The 19,479-nt window shown below is 45.0% G+C and overlaps 1 protein-coding gene across 11 annotated transcripts in view; it reads left to right on the forward strand.

The window, feature by feature from the left end:
* RIN2 (Ras and Rab interactor 2) overlaps nucleotides 1-11,739 on the forward strand; it is a 223,509-nt gene extending 211,770 nt beyond the window's left edge. For all 11 annotated transcript variants that reach the window (XM_013057060.2, XM_004754139.3, XM_004754135.3 and 8 more), the window contains 3 exons: nucleotides 1,823-1,954; nucleotides 7,074-7,237; nucleotides 9,917-11,739. In XM_013057060.2, coding sequence (XP_012912514.1) covers nucleotides 1,823-1,954; nucleotides 7,074-7,237; nucleotides 9,917-10,240 — 620 coding nt within the window. In that variant the 3' untranslated portion in view covers nucleotides 10,241-11,739. The remainder of the gene's footprint in view (nucleotides 1-1,822; nucleotides 1,955-7,073; nucleotides 7,238-9,916) is intronic.
* Nucleotides 11,740-19,479: the final 7,740 nt, after the last annotated feature.

Consider the following 19,479-nt stretch of genomic DNA (forward strand, 5'->3'; position numbering starts at 1 on the left):
TTCAGTCTCTTCATTTCACCAAGCAGCTCGCAAAAAATACAAGTGTCACACTGGTGTCTGGCAAATCGGCCACTTGCAACAGATGGGTAATACCAAGAAATGCAAGTGGTTGAGGCAACAAGACTCTTGTATGATACCAATTTATTAAAGATTTAGTTCAGGGAAGTAGATGCAGCTTCAGTCTCTGGAGAGTGAAGTCAAATCCTCGCTCTGGGAAGGAGTTCATTAACTATGGGGCTTTGGCTACCTTAGTCTACTTCTAAAGGGAAGTTTCTGTACCCAACACTGAATCTGACTCTGTCCTTCATAAGGCAGGGATTAGATGAGTCAATGCAGGCATTGCTCCAAGCACGATGGGAATATTAGCAATTATCATTACTACATTTTGGCCATTGAAGGTTTGGGTCAGTGATCTACGTCTGGCATGGGTCAAACATGGAGCTTTCAATAATAATATGGCTTCAGTACAATCATTTCATTGGTTCTCCCTTATTTGCTAAAGCAGTATAATTGAATTCACAAAAGAATTACGTGGTTTGAAAGTAAGTCCTTGGGTGTCCTCAGTTCTGCTTCTAATAGACCCAGACCCAGGAGTCACCTTGACTCGTGGCTAGTGATTGGGTCTCGCATAGTACCAGGGCTTCAGTGAGCCTGTGATCAACTTCTCCTGTAAGTAAAATTGTTCCATGGAGAAGCAACAGAAACAAAACACAGGCTGTATTAAACACAGTATTAAAACACTGTATTAAATACATTGTTTTAAATACAAAACACTGTATTAACCACCGCTTGCGTAGATGGGAATGTGTGCGCACTTTGGACATTGTTGAGCAAAGACATGAAAATGTGAGCTCTTGAGCCGGTCCTGATAGTGGGTGAACATCGCCTCTGAAATGCGCAACCATATTGCACGTACAGGAAGTATATTTTCTGTAGTTCAGAAAAGTCCTCATGTAAGTCCTAAAATGGTGTCTGCCCAGGATTATGTTCTTCTGATGCACAGCTTCTCAACCTTAGCACTAATGACATTTAAAATGGATAATTCCTTATTGTGGGGGCTGCTTCCTGTTTGGAGTTTATCGGTGTTCCGGATGTCATTTGCATCCTACCCTCTCATCATGACAAAGAAAAATGTCTCCAGACAATGCCACATTGGGGGAGGGGTGCGCCGGGAAGCAGGGAGGGAGGGATGGGGTGGGGAGGCCCAGTCACCAGAGTTGAGACTGACTTATATAATGAAAAGTAGCAATAAGGACTAAAAAAAATTTTTTTCCATGTATTAATCATATGTATCTACTTGACATATGCTGAATTTGCACATTTCAGTAAATTAACTGTGTGCTCACATTGAACAGACAGCAAAGTTCCCCCCCCTCTCAGAGTTTGGTCCTGTCATTATGTTGATGATTAATTTCCACAGAAGGCAGTAAGGAACACAGTAGAATTCACAAAGCATTAACATAATAAGTAGATACTTAGTAAATGTTTTATAATACTCCTTGCTGAAAGTTAAACTATTTGCAAGGACTCTGTTCTGTTGCATAACTTGATGCATATCATAAAAGCGTGGAGAAAAACTTTCATGTGTTCATTGAGTCGCAGACGGTTCATTCTGAAATTGTAATGTTAAAGCTGGTCTCTGGCATGAGCGGCGAGGAGGGTCACAGGCTGCATAGGATTCCAGAAACACCCACCTCTGTTTATGAATAACACATTTCCCCCAGATGACTCCTAGCTATCTAATAAAAGCAGTATGCGTAGGATATGAAAGAAAGAAGTGTTGGTAAAAATATTCCCACCTTCCCCTTTCTTCCGATCCCAGGGAGGATGTATGGAGCTGACGATTTTTTACCAGTCCTGACCTACGTCATAGCTCAGTGTGACATGTTGGAACTGGACACGGAAATTGAGTACATGATGGAGCTCTTGGACCCGTCACTGTTACACGGAGAAGGTAACAATTGCTTGATGACATGGGAGGTATTGGGATGCCCTTTTTTTGGTTTTGTTTCTGTTTTTTTTTTTTTTCCCCTTGAAGTGAGATTCACATAGCAGCAGATAAACTACTTTAAAGTGAATTGTTCAGTGACATTTGGTACCTTCACAGTTCTGTGCACCCCACCACCTCTGTTTTACCCCAAATAAATAATAGATTTTCATCAACCCAACATAAAACCTCATGCCTAGAGGCACCTGGGTGGCTCAGTCATTAGGTATCTGCCTTTGGCTCAGGTCATGATCCCAGGGTCCTGGAATCAAGCCCCACAACCGGCTCCCTGCTTGGAGGGAAGCCTGCTTCTCCCTTTCCCACTCCTCCTACTCATGTTCCCTCTCTTGCTGTGTCTCTCATTGTCTAATAAATAAAATCTTTAAAAACAAAATAAACAAAAAAAACCGCATGCCCATTCAATAGTCATGTGGGTGCTTTTTTGACATTGTAAGGGTTAACTATCATTTTAATTTCTGTTTAAAAGAATGTGCTGACTTTTTTCTAATTATAAAAGTAATCCATATTCACTGTAGAAATTATGGAAAATTCAGAAAACCACAAAAATAGAATCTGGTGATAAATATACTTCTCTGAGATTGGTTAATTACAATTTAAAAAATATTCAAAAGGAAAAAAAAATGCCATTTTAAAAAAATGGTTTCCTTAAGGAAGAAGGTAGGTATAATATCCTGCTGTTTTATCAGTGAAATGGATGAAGGCTGGCCTTTTGTTTTCATCTGTTTAAAAAATGTTGTTCTCAGCATGAAGACAGCATTGATTTTCTTTTCTATTTAAATAGTTGTTTCTTGGTTAATTAATTAATAATTGTTTTCTATTTAAATAATTGTACTGCTGTTAAAATACAAATGCAGTGGGATAAAATCTGGGCAGTTTGCTTTCAACTCACCTTGTCAGTTCGGTCTCCTTGTAGCTGCCTGACCCCAGCATGTCTTAGCAGAAATTCCTTCTTGCATATTGGTTAGGAATTTCATCCTGGAAATAATTGGGATATTTGTCCTTGTGGTGCACGGCCTTGAAAAGCAGAAATAACTGAGGTTCTTGTGGGAGCTTGGCTTTTTAAAGAATGAATCCGGGTCTTTGCATTATGAATCCCATTAATCCATTTTCATGAGCCCAGATGGCCCCTGAGTGGTAAATTGTTGCGTAGAACTGTTTTCGTTTTTGTTCTTTCTTTTCTCCACTGAGTTTTAGTCTGGCCTTAAGTAAAAGGTCCATGTACTGATTGGATTCTGCAGGGAATGTATCATACTGGGATTTTCCCCGGAGGGAAAAGTCCTCAGTGCTTAGCCTTTTCTTCAGAGGGTCTGTCCTCCCTGGAGCCCCCAGGGTATGAGGTATACCCTTCCCAGCCTTTGAGGGACAGTGCGGACTCAGGATTAGTGATGAGTATCTTTTCACCCTGTTCCCCCACCCCAGAGAGACAAGAATGAACTTTTGATCCCGTTAGCCTCTCCCCCATTTACCCCTCCCCCTCTAATATTCATCATCCTGGAACCAGACATTCCATGATGATCCCCCAAGATTCTGCCTGGAGCTTTCCTCGCCTGCCCTGGGACTTAACAGGAGAGGAGAAAGCATGTAGTTTTGTCCAAGAACCAACAGAAGCATACCTTCATCTCCATGCCCTGCTTTCCTTTCTTCTGCTGCATTATTATTACAATTTCATAGGCTTCTGGGCGGTGTTTCAGTTTTAGTTGTTTGGAGCCGTAATCATGCTTAATTCTAGAAATGAGTTTGTCAAACTCTTGGGACTTTGGGGAAAGGGCATGTCAGTTCCACTTAGAAAATCACCATTCTGTTGCTGACAGCGTATACTTAGGACACACACAAGCTTACATCTTGTGGCCCGAGGACTGAGACAGCCACTTCCTGCCACCCTTCCCAGCATTTCCGCAGAGCGATGCCCTGCCCTGGGCACCAAGCTGGGGACAGATGACAGGTGGCTGTCCTTACCTCCAGGAATCACATAGGAGAGAAGGACAAGGGCCCAGAGGTTCGTGAACATTTGGAGCAGCCAGTGAGCCTGCACTTAAACGAGAGCCTGCCTCTGCTTAACCGTCTCTCGGGCTTCTTGGCTCCTTTCCTTGGGAAAACAGGCCAGCCCAGTCAGGCTGGCAGTGGTTACAGACCCGGCCTGCACGTCAGGGACATGAAGCTATGCAGACCGGGAGGAAGACATGCATTACCAACCCAGCCCTCTGCGGCCTGCCCAGGGCCTTCTTCGGTTTTGGGGGCTGCAACCCACATCTCTTTTCTGCTGTTTAAGCAGGTAGTTTCGTTTACGGAAAAGGCGTCACAGAATCCCTCTTAAGTGCACAGCTCTAGAGGGAGGGTTACAGTTTTGCTGAAATGTAACCCTTCCTCTAATTGCATCCACATGTTTCAGAGTGTGGTCATCCTTGGCTTCCAGAATTTTGAGTTTTCTCTGTGGTGCCCTGGACAGATCAGAGCTATGGAGTCTAAAATTTGACATCCCAGAGGGAACACCCTCCCTCCCAAACTTGACCGTATCGGTGCCCCAGGCCCCAGCTCTGAAACTGACACCTCTGTACAGCCTCACGTGAACACTTATGTCCCTGCTGATTGCTCAGACTCCGTGTAGCATTTAAATTCTGTACCACCAAGTTTCACACTCAGCCGTGTGCTGATTTGCTTACGGGGCAAATGTTTAGTAAAAGTCAGCTACTCAGAACTCTGGATGAGCTTGGAGGAACTTGCACCCTGGTGGCGGGATCATTAAGCTGTTCAGGGAACTTGAAACAAGTACCCTCTTGTGTGTGCATGGGACCGGTGTTGCCCATATCTCCCCTTCAGCGATCTAAAAATCACAAAGGTGTGTTCCTTTCTAAGTTACATGTCCCATGCCTTTTGCGGGGGTGGGGGGTGGAGGGGGAGGGAATCGTGCTCATTTCTGGGATGTAGACCCGTTGCCACCTCACACATTGTCACTTGTTGACAAGAGAGAGAGTTCTTCAGAGTCTTGAATTAGCAGCTAAACACTTTGGCCAAGAACAAAGCTCATTTAACCACAACTAACTGGGAATCCTGCATGAATAAACCCGCCATACTTGTTATCTTGAATAAACTCATAAACTTCTGTAAAGCAGGGGCTCAGATTCTGTTTCTTACAAACCTGCCCGTTGCTATATTTCTGGCTCGGGCTCACAACAGAAATTCAACAGATATTTTGACCAAGGTGTCTCTCAAGTTTAATTATGCTGAGCCCAATTAGGGGCTTTTTAATAAATATTCAGGGCGCCCCCTAGTGGTCCACTAGCATGGAGCTTAAAAGTTCACCAAAGCTGTCTAATTAACAGTTCAGGACCAAGCTATAAACCCACTTACATGCATATCACCCTGTTGTGAGTCTTTTTTTTTTTTTAAGTGTGTATTTTTTTTTAATTTTTTATTTTTTATATACATATATTTTTATCCCCAGGGATACAGGTCTGTGAATCACCAGGTTTACACACTTCACAGCACTCACCAAAGCACATACCCTCCCCAATGTCCATAATTCCACCCCCTTCTCCCAAGCCCCCTCCCCCCAGCAACCCTCAGTTTGTTTTGTGAGATTAAGAGTCACTTATGGTTTGTCTCCCTCCCAATCCCATCTTGTTTCATTGATTCTTCTCCTACCCACTTAAGCCCCCATGTTGCATCACCACTTCCTCATATCAGGGAGATCATATGATAGTTGTCTTTCTCCGCTTGACTTATTTCGCTAAGCATGATACGCTCTAGTTCCATCCATGTTGTCGCAAATGGCAAGATTTCATTTCTTTTGATGGCTGCATAGTATTCCATTGTGTATATATACCACATCTTCTTGATCCATTCATCTGTTGATGGACATCTAGGTTCTTTCCATAGTTTGGCTATTGTGGACATTGCTGCTATAAACATTCGGGTGCACGTGCCCCTTTGGATCACTACGTTTGTATCTTTAGGGTAAATACCCAATAGTGCAATTGCTGGGTCATAGGGCAGTTCTATTTTCAACATTTTGAGGAACCTCCATGCTGTTTTCCAGAGTGGCTGCACCAGCTTGCATTCCCACCAACAGTGTAGGAGGGTTCCCCTTTCTCCGCATCCTCGCCAGCATCTGTCATTTCCTGACTTCTTTATTTTAGCCATTCTGACTGGTGTGAGGTGATATCTCATTGTGGTTTTGATTTGTATTTCCCTGATGCCGAGTGATATGGAGCACTTTTTCATGTGTCTGTTGGCCATCTGGATGTCTTCTTTGCAGAAATGTCTGTTCATGTCCTCTGCCCATTTCTTGATTGGATTATTTGTTGCGAGTCTTTTAACACTTACTAAACAAGAAATCATTCCTAAGTGCACCCACTTGCCTTCACTTGTGAATTAGTTTTTCCTAAATGTCGTGTTACATTAGTTCCCAAGGAAGGGTGAAAAAGGGAATCAGGAAGGAAGGAGTTTGAAGAACCCGTTTTGTTATTGCAAACACAGTTGTATCCTGTGCAGTTCTCTCAAAGTGTATAGTTTATTTAAAATTTAGAAAATGTTAATTCCTAAAAGAAAAACCTGGAAGCAAATATTGCCAAAAGATGTGTGGACTCCTGCTCAAGAAGTAAATGATTCTAGGCCCAGAGTGCTTGACCCCCACTATCCTCCTGTGACTCCCTGCCTCTGTCAGGCCTCAGTGCCCTAACCTTTCCTGACAAAGCACTTTCACAACTGCACTGAAATAATCTAGAGATTTTGTATGTCTCACTCATCAGAATGGAAATTCCTGCAGTGAAAACAGGGCGCTGTCAGCCTGACCCGACTATACCCCCTAGCACTGGCACAGGCTAGGGGGGGCGTGGGGGCGTAGTATATCCACAGAATGGATGGATGGATGAATGAATGAATGGATGGATGGATGGATGGATGAATGAATGAACGGAGGAAGGGCATGTGCTCTTGGACACGAGCTTCTGGCCCCACAAGGAAAGGCCTATGGAGACAATAAGAAGCATGACCTCTGATCGTTGTGCCCACCTGTTACCACCAGAGTATAAATCCGTGGACAGCTCATTCTTTCTGCCCTTTCCAGGAGGTTATTACTTGACAAGTGCCTATGGGGCACTTTCCCTGATAAAGAATTTCCAAGAAGAACAAGCCGCTCGACTGCTCAGCTCTGAGACCAGGGACACCCTGAGGCAGTGGCACAAACGGAGAACCACCAACCGGACCATCCCCTCAGTGGATGACTTTCAGGTATGTGGCTGGCAGTGGCAGCTCGGGTTCCCAAGGTCACCTGCCCTCTGGGGAGGCAACACCGGCTCACACAGCGCCTCAGGTCCCCCCTTTATCAGGTGGAAAAGGGATATTTTAAACCACCCTCTGACCTTGTTGTTTCACTTCTCTGTTTTCTTTGAATTTAAAAAAAAAAAAAAATGTGGGTTTGGCCCAAGTTTTGCTGCCCCTAAGAAAACAAAGTCAGATTAAGTTGAGATTTCTCCCAGAATGTTCCTCCTGGATGCAGAGCACCTGAGCAGACAGGAAGTCAAAAAGAAGGAAGCCTTTGGCACAGGCAGTGGGTATTTCATTTTATCAGATCAGCCGCGTGGGCGTAGCAGTGTTTGGCACCGCAGTTGACCTGGTCTCCTTGAGAGGAGGAATTGGTGCGGTGATGTCTTCCCTATTCTTCCTTTTTCTCTCCCCGCCCCCTCAAGATGGAAGCCTCCAGAATCTCACTGGCAGCCTCAGTTCTGGCAGCCAGTTCGGCCGGAGTAAGCATCAGAGTAAGCATCCAAGCCAGATCCTGCCTGAGTTCCCATCAGTTTTCCATGGCCATGAGCTGAAGGGTAGGGTTCCCAAAACGCCAGTTTCTCAGGGAGGAAAGGCAGATTAAGGCGGTAGACTTCTTGCCCAACACAACTCTCGATTTGCTCGTGGTCGGTGACATTATGAATAAGTCTGCAGTAGTGTTTGAGTAGTCTTTGAGTAGTGTTTTCAGAGTTTCAAACTGAATTATAAAACCTGACTAGGTGTTGTTTCTGCATGTCACGTGGTGAATTTCTAAGCAAGACAGATTAGTTTCTATGTCCAGAATCATCTTCCTTGCCTTTTTGTCTTCCCGGTGCTCTGAAACTACTCAGAGGTTCAAAGTCAGCCCATTGTGGAAAGGCAAGATCAGTAATTCTTTTCCAAGATAGCACTATTCTCAGAAATACATTCCCCGCACGTAAATCTAAAAGGAACACCTACTATCCTCCCTTCCCTACCCCCTTGAAGCAATTGTTGAAGAACAATCCAGGTGTTAAATGATTTAGCATCTGTAGGCTCTTGGGATACTATGATATTAGCTGGGTGTCGGGAGGATTCCCGAGGTCCCACAGCCTCTGAGGAGAACAGAAGAGCTGAGAAAAGCTCGTTGTTTCCATCTCCCTGCCTGCTACCAGCCCCTCACTCCATCTGGAGCTTCTAACAGAGATTCTGCAGAGCTCCTCCCCACTGGCCTTTTTCACCTGGGATATACACACCTTCTTAGAATATTACCCAAGAGAGGAATTGTCCGTCAGTGCTCAGCTCGGCTGTAAAAGCAAAAACACAGAGCCAAAGCTCCACCTGGAACTCCTACATCAGGATCATGGACACACACAATGGTCCCCACACGTTGGAGAAACAGCACACCACAGTGTTGAGGATTCTAGAACCCTGGCTTTCCCACTCACGAGCTGTGTGGCCTGAAGCAAGTTACTTAGCTCTTCTGTGCCTCAGTTTCTTCCCTGGTCAAATAGGGATGGTGTGGGCTTCCTTACCAAGTTCTCTTCAGGTGTCACTGGGTTAATGCATACCAAGAGTGTGAGCCAGGTGTTGGGGTAGTAGGCTGGGGGAGGAGGGGTTTGGTAAAATGGAACATGTGTGTACCCTAGTGTCCAAATTCAGGGTCATCAGAGCTCCCTTACAGGTGCGGAGCTCGCTGTCCTTCCCAAGGGCTTTTCCTTCCTTCCACCCAGGAAACCCTGACGGTAACCACGCGGAGCTCCAGGCCGAGACCACCATTTCCTTTCACTCCTGAGCTGGGGTGCCAGATTTAGAAAAGGGAAACATACGTGTTTTCTGTCGGGGCATTCTCAGTTTTATCTGCTCGCCTCAGTCCTGACGAAGCGGAAAATGAGAACCCTCCCAGAAAGGCTGGGATGAGCATAGGGTTCTTTACTGCTCAGCTGGGCTTTGCCTGTGTGAAGTCACAGGGTGACCGTGTGTCTCGATGGCAGGTGCCTGGCACTGTCTACAGAGCCCAGCCCGCAAGAATTCCCTTCCATCTCCCTGCAGCCACGCCCTGCCCTCAGAGCCTTGTGGCTGATGTATTCCACATCGCCCTCCCCCTGGAGCCTTGGATGAGATTGAACCACATGAAGCTGCCACTTGGGGAGGTGAATGGTCAAGCAGTAGCAGTCTCTTGTGGTCCCGTGTACCGTGCTTGCCTTTGTTTAGGCGTCATGAAAAGTAGCCCAAAGTGAGCCCAGCACGTGCTCTTGTGTTCCTTGTGTTTTAAACTTGACTTCTGGGCCCGGCTCTTCTGCTGGTTGGTTTACTTCTCAAGCTGGGAATACACCCAGCATCAGATCCGGTTCCCACCCTCAACTGGAGCTTTCCTAGCCAGGCTTTCTGAGGGATGCTGAAAGATCAGAGCAGGTCTGCTGGACTTCCTGCAACTTACATTCCTTTGCAGAGCCTCAGAGGACAGCCTCTTGGTCTGTATAGTTGTTCCCTCCATGGGCCAGATTGAGAGCAGCCACTTTCCTCCCATGCGAGGTCTCACATCCTGCTGGGGCAGAGCCGCGCGTGGCTCACAAGTGAGACCTCGTCCTTGCATTATCACTCGCTTATTGGTCTCTCTCATTTTCTCTTCTGATTGGTCTCCCACATCTCTCTTTCCGCCTGCAGAATTACCTCCGAGTTGCATTCCAGGAGGTCGACAGTGGGTGCACAGGAAAGACCCTCCTCGTGAGACCTTACGTTACCACTGAGGACGTGTGCCAGCTCTGTGCTGAGAAGTTCAAGGTGGGGGACCCTGAGGAGTACAGCCTCTTTCTCTTTGTTGACGAAACGTGGCAACAGCTGGCAGAGGACACTTACCCTCAGAAGATCAAGGCTGAGTTGCACAGCCGGCCACAACCGCACATCTTCCACTTCGTCTACAAGCGCATCAAGAACGATCCTTACGGCGTCATTTTCCAGAATGGGGAAGAAGATCTCACCACCTCATAGGAGAGACGGGACTCCCCTGTGGTGTCAAGGGGGGTTAGGAACCTTGCCTTCTGGCTTCCACGTGCTTGTGCTTGAAAAGCAGTCAGTCACCTCCTAGGGGACCCCTCGGTTCAGTGACTAAGCCATCCACAGGCTGACTTGGCCAAGGGCATCCTTAGCCACGTTGCCCAGGTGAGGTAGCAGAGGTTCGTGAAACGGTAGGCTTCTCCTTCAGAGATGAAAGAATTGCATTGGATAGTTGTGTCCCGAGGCTGTTTGCTACCAACCCCGCAGCGAGGTTCTAGGTTGGCTCACATGTACGTAAACATATGGGGGCAAGCTCTTCCCTTCAGTCCAACAGCAGGTGTGTGTCAAGCCTGTCTGACGTGGTGCATCAGGAATGTCTCAGTTCTGTGGATGGCTCTATCCTTGCTTCCTTTCCCTTTCTCTTCTGTCTTCTTCTTCTTCTTCTTTTTTTGACAAAGAGCCTTTGTGTTTTTATATATTTCATAGAAATTTTTATAGCAGTTGCAGGTAAACTGTCAGGATTGGTTTTTAAAATATTTTTGTAACTTGAAGATATTCTATAATGATGCATGTGATTTTAACATTTAATATTCGAAAAGCAATCTCTTGCTGGATTTGAGAGTGCCACATTTCTCTAAATGTCTCTCTTCTGTAACTGGATGTTTTGGCAACTTTGTGCGGAAAGACTGCTGGATTTCTTAAAGCAATGTATTACTGACACTGGCCACAGAATGCCTTTGGAAATCTGATGTACTGTTACCTTGTTTGTGCTCAGTGGTTATTGTGCTCTTTTGTGTTTTAACCAAGTGGTGCTGAGGATCAGGAAAGAAATGAATGTAGGGAGAGGTCGAGAGAGAAAAACCGACTCTAACAAAGGACTAAGGGGTGTAGTCTGCTGGTTCAGACTCCTTGAAGGAAGTGATAGAAGGAAATGTAAGGATCCACTTATGCTGAAAATACTGTAAATATGCAGTGAGATTTGGCAAAATCTATCCAATGTTATTTGCTTTTGGAAACAATTTTGAGAACCCCGGGGGGGGGGGGAATAAGGCTAGTACTCCCCCCAACGTTTTCCACATAAATCAAAACTAACAGCATCAAATTATTTGGGGACAGAAACCATTTGTGTATAATGTGACTTCCATTGACCTGAAAGAAGATGCTATTTGGAAAAGAGGTCGCGATGCCACCAAAACGCCCATCTTTGTAATGAGAATGTATGGTGAAGTTCACGTCACGTTTGATGAGACCTGTTTGGGGTTGCACAGAGTATGAGGGTCCTGTATCAACGTGAAACAGGTAGTCACGAGAACATGTTATTGTACTGTGTAAAGATGCGTTGTCATCTAATTTGGTTGGCTTTGTACCTTGTACCGTGTTTAGCTTTTCCTGTACATCTAAAACCCTCAACACATACCGTGTTGTACTTCCTTTTGTAAATGATTTTTTTAAATGGAATTTTGCACATAATACATTGTAATACTGTATGATAATCATGTGTGAAGATTTTTGAAATGCTGAGTTGTCCTTTCTTTTCTTCAAAAAGCAGAGGCTAATTACATGCCACCAAGGGTTTTGCTAATAATTATGCAAATCCGAAATGCACACTAGGGCTTGCGGTTCAATAATCTGGTAGAGAGGAAAGGGAGAAGTTTGCATTTTTTGCAGCAGCCCATATACTGATAGGAGGCAAAAATCTAGGAGCGGAAGCAGAAGAATAGTGTTCTGGTCTGAAAGGATTTCCGGTGTTATCTAGGACAGCAGGAGGCTTTGTTGGACCCAGAGAAAAATCACTGTTAATCAGAAAGGCGCCTCAGACAACCCCCCACCATTCTTATATGACCTCAGAAGGGTGCGATTTGAGAGTTGAGTGCTCTTTCAAAAGTCAGCAGGGCCGGTGCTCTTTTTTGCTGCCATTTTCCTGTTCTTGGAACTATCCTGAATAGCAAGTGCTTGGTAAATCCTTGTGGACCCAGTCATCTTTTCTGACCCATCAGTAGGATGGGTACTTAAAAATCAGGACAACAGCTGAATGTACTTACAATGAATTAAAAATGGGGACAACCCTCATAGCTGTCTTCCCCACCCTCCAAATTCAGGTAATTGTTCTGGTCCTTAGAAATCAGGGCACAGCGATTTAAAGCAAACCCCAATGTCTGAATGGGAGGCAGTCTTCAGTGAGATGAGAGAGCTCAAAATAGGACACGTTCGTGTGAGCAGAAGAAAACATCACAAGACAGCCCCTGGTTTTGTCCTTGGGCAATGCTTCCCTGCTAAAATTACAACATGACATGTGTCTTGACTTTTTTCCCCCCACGCAGACATTTCTCACTTCTCACATTGCCAGGAAACAGATTTTGGTGAAGTTTGGGAGGAATAAGAGGAGAGTAAAAATACACATGATGGGTGGGGGAGACGAGAACGTATTTCCAAATCTGAAATTATGTTATAAAAGTTGAATGCAGGCCAGAAGTAAAGTTTTGGGTTTTTGTTTTGTTTTGTTCTGTTTTGTTTTTAATGTTGTGGGCACTGCCAAAGATTCCCCCCCTCAGGGACACAGAATAGAAATAGAAACCTCATAAAGTAGTCAGTATTCTGTGGAAGTTACAAGTTTAGATCTATAAGAAAACAAAAGGCAGGAAAACCAGTCATGAATGCATTCATTCATAAATGTGACTTCACTGCCATTGGGCAGCTCCTACCTCCATCTCTAAGAGACTAGAAAACGAGAGCTTTCTGGTTATGGATAGCACTGCCTGGTTACTTCTGGGAAGTTGGAGAGAAATGGCTCAGTACCTGGATCACAGGTTTTTTTTAACCACCTAGCCGTATCTGATAGTAAAATCCTAAAAATTAACATTTTTTCAGACCATGTTCATGATGGTGAATTTGAAACCAAATGTGCTGTTAGTTATTTCGTTTGCCCAAAGCAAGTTGGAAATGGGAAAAATATATATAATGTTGCAGATTCACGAGCAGAAGATAAGAACAAAAGGAAGAGATGGAGGGAGGCAGAGACTCTCTGGTATTTGTGTCAGAGAACAGGTTTTTATTTGAGAAAGACCTATTTTTCTCCAATATCAAAGGATGGGTGGCAGATGGCACCAACTTTTCTCACGTGAACACAGACTTTGCCAGGAGAATGGGCACGGGAAGCAAAAATCTGGTGGAGGTTTAATAGTGGTATCCACGGTCTGCCCTCAGACCCCCAACCCAGTGGGGAAAATCTCCATTTTTGATTAAACCCAGGCAGCTAGGGGAATGTGGGCATATTCTTGTCTCGATTGTAAGATACTCTCCCACCGAGGAAGATGCCTGAATTCTGAAACACTCCACACAGCAAGCATTTATAACTGCACTCCAGAAATGAATCTGTATTGCCCTTGACCAAGCACAGCCCTCCCGTCCCTCATTCCCAGTCTAGAGCCCACAGACCAGGGGGGTCCAGGCTGAGGCTGACCTCTGCTCAGGGCTGAGGTTTTCCGCTGGGGTGTGTGGTGGAGATGAGGAGGACCTGTCCCTCTGTAAGGACTCTGATACTCCCCCGGGGGAAGTGTCACCTCCCGCAAGTGAAGGCGGTTGCCTCCCCTTGACCTCTGCTTCTCTCCTTTCCTCCCATTTCTCTCCCCCACGGTTCCCGAGGGCACGTTTCCCTCCTCCAGTGGACTCCAGTGAGGGCCATTACAAGGCTCTTGGCCAACAGGGGCTCTGGCTGGGCACGTCCTTTCCCCACTTTCTCCCAGATCCTCAGAGTATGATCCCAGGCCCCACTGCAAACATCGGCTGCTGACCCCGTCTGGCACTAGGACATGGGGGCTGCTGGTCCTATTGGGATCAAGTTCTCAGCCTCTGCTCCTTATTCAAATCACCTGAGGGGCCCTTAAAACTCCTTATGCCTTGGCTGCCCAGACCATCAGAATCTCTGCAGATGGGGCCCGGGTAGCCATTCTCATTGAAACTCCCAAGGTGACTGTACTGTGAAGTCAGGCCCGAGAAACACCAGTTCAGACCAAGATGCAGGTCTGAGGATACAGACACACCTGGGAGAGGTAAGACCTTGTCTGTGGCCACGAGCACCTCACCAAGGGGAGGTTCTCGATCTTGTTGTCCGCAGACTGTGGGATAGGTACTTCTGGTTTGGCATGGTTCTAGAGAAATATGAAGCAAACCACATGGGTAACTGTAAATTTTCTGGTAGCCACATGTTAAAAAAGGAGAAAGAGGGCGCCTTGATGGCTCCGTCAGTTAAGCGTCCGCTGTTGGCTCAGGTCATGATCTCAGGGTTCTGGGATCGAGTTCCGCATAGAGCTCTTTGCTCAGGGGGAGCCTGCTTCTCCCTCTCCATCCGTCTGCTGCTCTGCTTACTGTGATTTCTCTCTCTCCCTCTCTCTGTGTCAAATAAATAAAATCTTAAAAAACAAAAAGGAAAAAGAAATAGGTAAAATTAATAGTAATATATTACCAGGCTCCTAATAATTTATTTTAATAAGATGGTAGTAAGATATTTTATTTAACTCATATCCCAAAGATCATACATACTTCAATGATAATTTAAATATTAATGATGCATTTTCTTTTTACAGCGTCTTCAAAATCTTGCGTACATTTGGCACTCATTCCCCAGCTCACTTCACACCAGCCACTCGTCACATGCTCAAAAGCCACACGTGGCTAGTGGATACTGTGCTGGGTAGTGCAGTTTTAGCATGTCAACTAGAATGATTCTGAAAAGCTAAAAAACAATGCTTGTATGTGTATATAAAATTTAAAAGCATCCACCGCTTACCTCCATTAGACAACACACAAGCAGGGTGCCTGGGAGGCTCAGTCAGTTAAGCCTCTGCCTTCAGCTCAGGTCATGATCTCAGGATCCTGGGATCAAGTCTTGCATCAGGCTCCTTGCTCAGTGGGGAGCCTGCTTATCTCTGCCTGCCGCTCCCCCTGCCGCTCCCCCTCCTCCCTCTCTGTCAAATAAATAAATAAAATCTTTTCAAAAAGAAAAGAACACGCATGTGCACATTCTCGAACTCATGCTCCTTACTGGCTGAGGTCATCACAGCATCTTGGCTCCTCTGAGTGCCACTGGCCAGCAAGAATTCATCCGTGCCGAGTCAGAACAGTGCCCGGCACCCTGCGTGTGTATTAAATATTAGTTGCTATTATCATGACATAATGAGTGTCTTTGAAATTTTTCCACTACTGTTTTTTGTTCTTCTCTGCTTCAGCTATCACCTGCTGACGAGTTTCTGATGCAACAGAAGAAAGGCAGTAAGCAGGTCTCAGAAGCGTAAGCAAAATATATTGGGGTGAGCTGCCTAGAGTGGGAGGGAAAAAATGAAGAGAATGCCATCCTTTAACTCTGTTGGTGGTGGTGAGGGTGGTGGTGGTGGTGGTGGTGGTGGTGGTGGCCGTGTGTATGCGTGTGTGTGTGTGTACGTGCGCGTGCACGTGTGTGTGAGAGTTGGGAATATTTTCTCAGTATTCCCTACTGGCCGAGAGTATAAGCAGGACCCAAAGCCAGCGGGGATTGGTGCTGAGAAGGGCAAAGGGGAGGAAGGGAGGTCGCAAAGACAAGGTTTGTCCATGAAGGACCCATTTTAGCCAGAGCACGTCCATCCAGGTTAAACAATAACTTGTTGTTTAACCCTTAAACTGTCCCTGCCCCCCTTCCCCAGGGGACTTACTTAAAAACAAGTCCTGGAAACCAGTCCCAGGTAACAAAGCCCAAATACAAGGGTGGGTCAGGCCAGGTGGAGACATCTGATCAGTGGGGGGGGCGTATACTGTCTCCTTACTTACCAAGGAGTATGGGCCCCGCCCTTTGGGAGCCTTTTAGGTGCCAATTCTGACCAAGGTGATAGGCTAATTCAAATATCTATTAGAGTAAATTGTAATTCAATTGGTCACTAATGTATGACCTAACATGATTGTGCAGCTTTCTCTGTGTGTTACAATTTCATTGGCCACCTATGTGTGGCCAGGCCCAACCACATGGCCTTTGCCCTTAAAAGCTAGTCTGTGAAGCAGAGAAAGGTCATTCTCTCTGTAAGAGGCGTGGCCTTGGCTGGTCAGTCCGATTCTTGATGCTTGGCGCGAAATAAAGCTTTGCTTGACCTTCGCTTTGTATCAGTCTCACTCCTTTAATCACGGACCCATTACCGGGGCACCTAACAGTCCACTTCCCAGTATGAGTGAGATGCTGAGAGGAACCATCTCTACCCCCAACCGAGCCTACGGCAGCCCTTCCCTTATTACCTCAGTAGAAGTATAGCTCTAGTCAGGAATGATTTAGACAGCTTTTCCACTTTTAGTTTTATTTATTGTATTCACTTGTTTATTGAGATATTTATATAAGCTTTATATCATTTAACAGGACTATACCTAATAACATTATGTTCTATCCAAAAGATAAGCATTTGACCAGAAGCGCTCTATCTCTGACGACCACGCTCCTGCGCATCCTACAAATCATGAGAAAATGCACTGGCTTTTTCCGATTGCACTTCCAGTTCATTCTCTCTTCTTCACTAGCTTTCACCTTGGCAGTCAATAGACATGCACCTGCTCTGAATAGAAAGAATGAAAACCGGCAAAGAACAATACAGTGACGAAGGCTCTTTAGCCAGTCAGAAGGGAATATATGCAAACTAGCTAGAGCATTGGAAACCCTGGGGTTTTTACCAGCACCACACCTGGCAAATTGCAAAATCTCATTATGCAGACAGCTTAACAGTTTGCAGCAAAATACAGTCCATGGGCCAAGCATCGCATCTCCCCAGCACTGGTGTGACTCTTGGGTCCCTCCCAGACCTGCTGAAGCAGGGCCTGCTTTCTAGCAAAATCTGCAGATGACACGCGTCACACTGTGATTTGGTTGGGAAGTATTTGTTCCAGGTGTGTCTGGGGGCAATGGCATTTGTGCAGCCAATGCAAAGAAACAATTTGCAGGCCTGCTGCTGGTACAACACTGGAGGAAATGAGGAAATGGCTGCGAAGCTTCCTTAGTTTATTTCTTTTTAAAGATTTGTTTATTTATTTCAAAGAGCACACGAGTTGTGGGAGGTGCCCCTGTGAGGCTCACTTTCTAAAAAGGCATGATAACCTCCCTCAAATCCCCTGCATTATCACAAAAGGTTTGAAATGCAGCTGCCGGGGAAATAAGTATTTATCTCAAGGTTGGTGATTTGTCACATTCTTGCTTTTGTGGGGAAGAGACATGAAGGGTCTTGGGGGAAAAACCCAAAACGAGATGGGTTGATGAAGTCAGATTTCCTAGTTTTGCTGGTTTTGTTGGGTGTTGTCTTCTTTTACCTCTGACTATGTGAAGGCAAACAGAAACTAGGAGAGTTCTTCCTGCCTGGGCCAGCTGCTCAAACGTGCATATGGACATGCGTGTGGGCGCGCACGTGTGCCTGCAGGGACATCGTCATGCAGTCCAGAGAATTTAGTTGCACTGTCTGCATGTGATGTGGGAAGTTTATGAGCTTTTTTATTCCCTGAAAGGACAGCCATATTTCTATTAAAGGGATTTCATTGCCTGAGGATGCGTTCCTCAAGAGAGCCGTTTTACTCATCAATTTCGAAAAACATGGAAGAAAGGTTTAATTAAATGTATTTGGTGGCCAAGGAGTGAATTGTGCAAAGTGTCTTTGGACCGTTCCTTTGGCCTCACCAGCCAGCGACTGCAAAGGGAAAGCGTCAGAAGACTTAGAGGAGAAATGTTTGAGGCCTTCCAAATTCTTCAGATTCTTCTGATCGTCATCTTCCTGGGGCCGTTATTTCCAACAACACTGAGCCTTGCCGCCCTTTTCTCCATGATGTCAGTTCACTCACATGATCTTGCCCCGGCTTTTCTGGGTCAAAGGGAAGGTTTGTTTTAAAAATAAATAAATAAATAAACACAACGCACAGTTTATGATGCAAACATTCACTGGTACATAATGAAGCAGCTCTCCACAACCTGTTTCTGATTCCTCCTCCTGTAAATGACTTCTTCAGCTGTGTCTTCCCTTCCTTGGCTCCCTGTTTCTAAAAGCGCAGGCATTAATTACTCAGTCCCTATTATGGAAGGTGAGGATTTAATCTCCTTATAATGTTCTCTTCTTACCACGGGTGTATGCATGTACATGTTTTCTTCTCTATCCTCCCCAAATAATTACTAACACTTTGGATAAATTAATTTTTTTTTATTATTACAACAATGTAAGCATTGTTAAGAGCTAAGGTCCAATGCAGTGTTATTTCTTTTCTGCACAAATTTTTGTTTTTCTTTGAGTTGTTTCCTTTGTCTCCTTTTGGCTTGCTTACTTTTCATGTACCTACCACTAATTCCTCCTTAACCTCTACTCCACAGTTGAGAAATTCCTTGCAGTATGACCCAAGAATTTGGAATAATCCATTATTTCCTGTTTTTTTTTTTAATTTTTATTTTTTTCATGGCGGTATCTTCTTAGAACTGAGCTCCTGTTGTAATATGGACCAGCCGGTCTCCAGGACTTGACAGAGCTGTCATCCAGGGAATTCTCCTTACCATTCTACAGAATTAAACATCTTATTTTCTATATCCAGATCTCCACCACCCCCTTTTTTTGGTCTTTTCTTTCTTCACTCACTTTTTCTTCTTCATTCAGAAGAATTGGAGGTGAAGTATTTGAGGCCTACATACTCTTCTGATTCTTCTATCTTTACTATGCTTAATCGTTTGGCTGGGTAGAAAATTCTATGTCAGAAATTGTCTCTCAGAATTTTGAAGGTTAGAAATCATTTTCCTGGGCGCCTGGGCGGCTCAGTGGATTAAGCCGCTGCCTTTGGCTCAGGTCATGATCTCAGGGTCCTGAGATCGAGTCCCGCATCGGGCTCTCTGCTCAGTAGGGAGCCTGCTTCCTCCTCTCTCTCTCTGCCTGCCTCTCTGCCTACTTGTAATCTCTCTCTGTCAAATAAATAAATAAATCTTAAAAAAGAAAAGAAATCATTTCCTTCATTTGACTTCTGGCTTTCAGAGATACTGTTGACAAGTCTGATACCACTTGATTGCTAACCCTTGCTTCTATCAAGATATACCTTGTGTGTACCTTACATAGTTGTCATAATGACCTCCAGAATATCATATCTCACTTTATCTATAACATTGGATAACCTCCTTCCACTTTGACTTTGACTATGGGCCCAGCCATATGACCTACTTTGATCGAAAGGACAATAGCAAATATGAGACAAGTCAATGTTTGAAAGGG

Source organism: Mustela putorius, unplaced genomic scaffold, assembly GCF_011764305.1.
Source record: "Mustela putorius furo isolate JIRA1106 unplaced genomic scaffold, ASM1176430v1.1 tig00000253_pilon_pilon_pilon, whole genome shotgun sequence".
Taxonomy (NCBI): Eukaryota; Metazoa; Chordata; class Mammalia; order Carnivora; family Mustelidae; genus Mustela; species Mustela putorius.